General features: G+C 40.8%; 1 protein-coding gene across 2 annotated transcripts; it reads left to right on the top strand.

The window, feature by feature from the left end:
* The first annotated feature begins 253 nt into the window (after positions 1-253).
* dpm3 (dolichyl-phosphate mannosyltransferase subunit 3, regulatory) lies at positions 254-2,003 on the top strand. Of its 2 annotated transcripts, XR_012590673.1 has the most exons (3): positions 254-352; positions 577-1,321; positions 1,661-2,003. XR_012590673.1 is itself a non-coding variant. In XM_074613654.1 (2 exons), exon 2 carries the CDS (start codon positions 612-614, stop codon positions 888-890), a length of 279 nt encoding a protein of 92 aa, XP_074469755.1. In that variant the 5' UTR covers positions 254-352; positions 577-611; the 3' UTR covers positions 891-2,003. The 2 variants fall into 2 exon arrangements, 1 of the variants encoding a protein (XP_074469755.1); XM_074613654.1 differs by having other exon boundaries at positions 577-2,003.
* The last annotated feature ends 4,568 nt before the right edge of the window (positions 2,004-6,571 follow it).

Raw genomic sequence — 6,571 nt, 5'->3', positions numbered from 1 at the left:
GATCTAAATCTTAATAACATTAAATATTTAAGCTTTTAATAAAACTAGTTGTGCTTGTGAATAAGAAATTTTAATGAAAAGTATGAAATTTACAAAATAAACAATTAATAAAATAAATAAATATATAATTGTATATACATTATTATACTATATTATATATATATATTATATATATATATATATAATATATATAAATAATAACTAAATTAAACAAATTAATCAATAATTCAGGAGATTTGTTGGAATTTCTGCAGCAACACAGTCTGTCACTACATTTCCCATAAGGCGTCACGGTTTACGTCATAACTCTGCGCTGCGCTGAGCTGAGCTGAGGTGGCGTTAGAGAGAGGAGGTAAACACAGCGGATTACTTCTTCTTAAAACGTGTTTATTGAACTAAACGCTCTGTAAACGAATGACTCGTTTCATTTAGTTGCTTTAGTATGACTGTTTTGCTCCTGTCTCCTACTCCCTGTGTGTTTTCCTCATGTGTTGTAGCTAGAAAGATAACAAAACGTGCTACTTTTGGTGTGCTAAAGCTAAGCTAAGCTAATAAAACAACCATTTCTGTTTCTAGGTTTGTCTGCCAGCTGCTCACCTGAGATCCTCATCATGACTAAACTCCTGGAGTGGCTGTTGGGTGTGTCTGTGGTGGTCGCAGCCTGGGCTCTGGTCTCCTTCGACCTGTTGGACCTGAAGCTGCCTCACAGCTACAGAGAGGTGGCCTGGCCGATGCCTCTCTACCTGCTGGTGTCGTTTGGCTGCTACTCTCTGGCCACGGTGGGATACAGGGTGGCCACCTTCAATGACTGCGACCAGGCGTCCAGAGAGCTGCAGGAGCAGATACGAGAAGCCAAAGAGGACTTGAGGAAAAAGGGCTTAAAGATGTAGAAGTTGAGAAAGGAAAGGACCATGTAGAGGAACTTTTGAGAGACTGGAAGAGGATGCATGGACTACTTTCACACACAAGTCTGCACAGAGAATGTTTAGGATGTGTTGGATGAAAGTATACTCTGAGCTGGCACCCTCTGTTTGTGTTGTTTACAGCAGACATGATCTGAACATCAATCATAATGACCCTTTTATGCAGCAGTGTTTCTTATTAGATAATTGATCAAATGTGTTTCAGGAAATAAGAAATGAAAGGCCCGAGTTTGCACTTTGAAAAAGTCAAAGTTTATCATTCTCACCATATAAAGACCTCTTTTATGAAGTACCTGAATGATATTTCACCAATAACACCAGTTTTGTGTTGCGAAATCGGTTTGTAGCAGGTGGTTTCATCAATTAGCACACCTCAAACCTGATAAAAGAAGCTAAAGGTCTTTGGTTGCAAACTACTTAAAGTGAAATACCCCTGAGGATCACTGGTCTGCTAATTCATCATTATGACATCAATCATGATGACCCTTTTATGCAGCAGTGTTTCTTATTAGATAATGATCAAATGTGTTTCAGGAAATTAGAAATGAACAGCCTGATGGGTGATTTCTGGGTTACGCATGCCACAGCAGTTTGCAGTGTCAAAGTTGATCATTCTCACCATATAAAGACCTCGTTTATGAAGTAACTGAACGATATTTCACCAATAATGTGTTTGAAATCGGTTTGTAGCAGGTGGTTTCATCAATTAGCACACCTCAAACCTGATAAAGCTAAAGGTCTTTGGTTGCAAAGTTAAATACCCCTGAGAATCACTGGTCTGCTAAATTATCATCTGTAAAAAGTTGCCCATCACTGAAATGCCAGCAAATGAAACCAAAAAGGTCACACTAAAGACTGTTACCACTGGGATTTCTCAGATGCTTTCAATCTATGTCAAATCCAAACTAGTACTGCACAGTGTGGACCTTGTTGTGTGTGTCTGGAGATCGTTTGCTCGTCTGTATAGATTGACTAGATTTTATCTGTAAAGAAGTGTACATTCCATTGTCAAATTTCCGACTTGTGCCCCTGCGGCTGTTGACGGAACTTAATTAAATTGGAGTCTATTTTTCTTCGGTTTTTCTGCCTACAAAATGTGTGTGTGTTTGTGGGTTGGGGGTTCGGATATATATGCGAGTACGTGCACATGCGATGCATTCCTTCTCCGAGCATAACCCACATGGCCTGAGGGCTTTATATCAACTTCTCAATGCTTCCCTCTGTGCAAGAGACAGATCTCTTTTGTCACATTTTTGTACTTAACATGAAATCTACTTTATACAGCATGTCCCTTTTCGCCCCTCACGGAGGTTTGCTCCAATCAGAGAATGTATGCTAAATATGTAGTCCTGAACTAATCTGATGTTGGCAAGTGCAGTTCTTTTGTGTGCGCCTTTAAAAAGGCTGCCTATGCTCATTTTCAGCAAGTTCCCGCTGGGCATAAACAAAGCATAGCCCGGCCAAAAGCATCATTATAGGGTTTCAAAAGCTCCCATAACTTCAGAGCAAATGCAAAAGAGCTGGCAACTCTCCGTGCGCAAGGCTCAGCCCGTTGTGCCGTTTGGCTGCAGCCCCCATCATGCCTTGCACGGTCACCCCCCATGAACGTCTGCAAGCTGTTGCAGGAGTAGACTGGATGAAAGGCAACCTGTTATTTACCAGCAAATCTTCTACTTTTGGCAATTACACCAAAGGCTTCCCTTGGTAGGCAGTTATGCTCTTACTCGTAACCACATGTGAAATAGTTAATCGCTTTTTTCTTTGTCATCATTTTCCCCGAATTTAACTTTGAAGATGTCCATCTGTTTGTTTTTATTCTGCATGCTATCAGACACAAGAGTATAAATTAGATTAGGACAAACATTTTACAGACCATATACAGTGCGTGTGTATGTATATATACATGTACAAGTAATGTTGCCTTTTCCTTTTAATCCCTTATTTCAAACTCACAGTACATAAGCTCATCCCAGACTGAGCCTTTTACATGATAGCAAGTGTAATTAAGTGTAATCTGATGCACAGACAGAGATGTAGAAAAAGCTGTCCAACCTCAAATATTCAAGCTTTTTTTTCTTTTTTAAATCTCCATGCATTTCATTTGCAGCAGATGTGAGACGACTAGCACCACCACTGCTGTTTGCATGGCGAGTGAGTGGCAATATTCGCAAGAGAGGGCGCACCTGATGCGCAAAATCCATAATAAGAATTCCGTAGCAGTTCTGTATCTCTGCCTGTCAAAGTTTTGGCTTACTAAATTATTTAATTTTTTTCTTGCCGATAATGAGCTTTCATAAATAGCTGTAGGAATTAGGGCTGTGAAAGTTAACACGATAATAATGCGTTAACGCAAATTCATTTTAACGCCATTAATTTCTTTAACACATTAACGTTACTCGTGATTTTTAGGTGTGTGCCGGGGAGCTCAGTTTGGAAGCTAGTGAAGATACTGGCGTCATATGAAACTAGAAAACCTTAGGAATCCATTGGTACCATGTCATACTAGCTTGGAGGTTAAATAACGCTTCAAATTTACAAAAAATTTTGGTGAGGAAAAACTCATGGCCATGTTCAAAGGGGTCCCTTGACCTCTGACCTCCAGATATGTGAATGAAAATGGGTTCTATGGGTACCCACGAGTCTCCCCTTTACAGACATGCCCACTTTATGATAGTCACATGCAGTTTTGGGGCAAGTCATAGTCAAGTCAGCACACTGACACACTGACAGCTGTTGTTGCCTGTTGGGCTGCAGTTTGCCATGTTATGAGTTGAGCATATTTTTTATGCTAAATGCAGTACCTGTGAGGGTTTCTGGACAATATCTGTCATTGTTTTGTGTTGTTAATTGTTTTCCAATAATACATATATACATGCATTTGCATAAAGCAGCATATTTGCCCAAACCTTGTGGATAAGAGTATTAAATACTTAACAAATCTCCCTTTAAGGTACATTTTGAATAGATAAAAATTTTTAATTTGCGATTAATCACGACTAACTATGGACAATCATGTGATTAATCACGATTAAATATTGTAATCGACTGACAGCCCTAGAAGGAATCAAACCTTCATTCATTATATCATTACTTACAGTATATAATTTAGATCACTTTGCACTAACTAACTAACTAACTAAACTAAACTAAACAATCTAAATTCGACCTGAAATAATACAAAACCAAAGTAGAGACTCAGTTGTTTTTCCACATTGAAGATATGAGGCTGGTTTGTTGTGAATTATATAAATAATTTATCCGTTCTTGTATCAGAGTGGTAGTGGAGTTCTGTGGGCTTGACTCGTGTGTCAAAGTCATCTAAAATCCCCTCGCTTCGATTTCTCTTTTTTCTCCCGGTTTTGGGGGTATGAGAGCCACTTACAATTTTTTTCATAATTGCTCTGTCTGTCTTCAACAGGCTGAGAAAGATGACAAACGTGCACAGAATGTTCTCTGCTCCAAAGTGGCAAGGTGAGAGGCGTCAGGTAAATTGGGAGAGGAGCTGAAACCTAATGGGGATATAGAGACAGTGAGAGGAGCAGGACACGGGGTTGTGCCCGCAGCATGGCCCCACAGAGACCTTAAGACTCTATAAAAAAACATTTCTAGAGACACTCGGTGACACCGCTAGGAGCGAATCCATCTCGACAGGCTGAGAACCGAGACTGAAAAATGATAGGTTATCATTTTTCTGCACAGAAAAGACTCGTTTTCTTCTCCCCACCCACACATTTCACAGCAAAACCTCAAACCAATCTACACAGAAAGAGAGACGGAGTTAGTAATCGAGGCCCAGAGCTGGAAGAGATGGAGATTTGATGCAGATACAGAAACGGGTTGAACAACAGTAATGACAGGATGAGTGATAAGAGGGGGAATCAAAACACAAGTTGAATGGTTTAGAGGGGAAGAACAAAAAAAAAGTGTGGAAGTGAGGACGAATAAAAAAGGAAAGTGACTAAGTGACACGGACAGGAAACCGAAGCATGAGCTGGAACAAGACAGAGTGTGTGACAGGACTTTTTTCGGGAAGAGGAGACCACACCCCGACCGCCGGCGATGGCAGGGGACCAAACATGTGCCCTGATTGGCCCAGAGGCTCCGTCTTATACTCTGTATAACCAAGGTGTTTCCTTCCCATCAGCCCCGTCTGACCCTGCTGGCATCTAAAGCTTTTACAGGCACTAAGCAAAAGAGGGAATAAAGGAGCTTCCAAACATGCCGCTACAATAAAAGCGACATTTAATCCGACGCTGAATAAAAAAGCTCTGACCAAGGTTAAAAAGTCACTCACGGGTTAGCCTATTGTTCTTTCGCTGCTCATAAACAGCTGCTTTGATACTTAAAGGACACCGGGTTCCCGTTCCAGGGCAGCGTGGAAGCTTATAAATGCTACAAATAGCTACAGTACCATTAGGTAACCTCCCAGAGGCCCCGTAAGGCAGATACTCCTGGCTCCTCCGAGTAGTAACATACGCTGTAGCAGGCAGACGGGGACTGGTCGTTGTGTGTCCTGCTGATAGTGAGGCATGACTCAGTCCAGAGACGCAGAGATAGACCAGCTGGCGATGCCAAACCTGCTCTGAACTGTAGATTTTTTCTCTCGCTGTCTCACGGCCTCCGCACAGTTTTTAGTTACACACACAATGTTGGCTGGGCTCTCGCTCGGTTAGACGCTGACGCCCGATAATTTGTTAAATGCCTTGTTTTTCTGCTTGTTGGGAAATGTTTGATTTTACATAGCCCCATTTTGTGCCTCTCGTGTATTGTCTGAAACTGGGATCTTTGAACAAGACCAAGAGTCTATAACAGCCATGCTAGCGGATATGTGAGACGTTATTTAGGCACACTGGTGCTTTGAGCTATGAATGTACAAAATGTCATGTCAGTTCATCCAATTGTTGTCGAGACATTTCATTCAAAACCACAAATGTCAACTTCATGGTGGCGCTAGAGTAAAAGTCAGAGCCTGTAGCTACCAGTAGTTCCCACAGGATGGTGATTGGTCCCTGACAAGATGGATTTTCATGACGTGTCTATAGAAGGTAACCCACATTTTGGGAAACTCTCGTGAGATTGTTAAGGTTAGTCATTGAGTTTGAATAGTTAAGGTTAGGATAGCTTGTCGGGCATTGAGTTTTTTTTGCACATTTTTGTAAGTTTTCGCAATTTGCGGGGTACCTTCTAGACATGACCATCGCGAAACTCCAGCTGCCGTGCAAGGTAAAGCGTCTGTTGCACAATAACAATTTTTTTTCTTCTTATTTCTCAAGTTGGGCTGCTGTTAAATCCAAACAAAGGTAACTGGATATGGCATACTGTATGCCCATGCTCAAATTGTACAGCATAAAACAATCACAGTTATGTTTGTCTATATTGATGTTACACTATCATTTTATACTTTAATACAAAATAATGTGTTTCTGTTTTTCTTGTATTGTACAAAAGCAGGAGAAAGCATGGAGCTACGTCATTTCTGGCTATGTTGATTGGAAACATAGTAGCAGCTTGAGATCATTTCCATCCAGATGATTGAAAGAGTCTTTGAGGAATCTGGAAATACCTTCAGCTCTAGATAAAACAATCTTCTAGGTATGAATATAATGCAATGGAAATACACGAGAGCCACACACTAAGACTAGATTTAA

Source organism: Sebastes fasciatus, chromosome 17, assembly GCF_043250625.1.
Source record: "Sebastes fasciatus isolate fSebFas1 chromosome 17, fSebFas1.pri, whole genome shotgun sequence".
Lineage (NCBI taxonomy): Eukaryota > Metazoa > Chordata > Actinopteri > Perciformes > Sebastidae > Sebastes > Sebastes fasciatus.
The sequence above is the reverse complement of the archived record's forward strand: the minus strand, read 5'-3'. Positions and strand labels throughout refer to the sequence as shown.

Bases quoted from the DNA above. Each gene is read 5' to 3' on its own strand.
- dpm3 (XM_074613654.1), top strand. From the start codon at position 612: ATGACTAAACTCCTGGAGTGGCTGTTGGGTGTGTCTGTGGTGGTCGCA.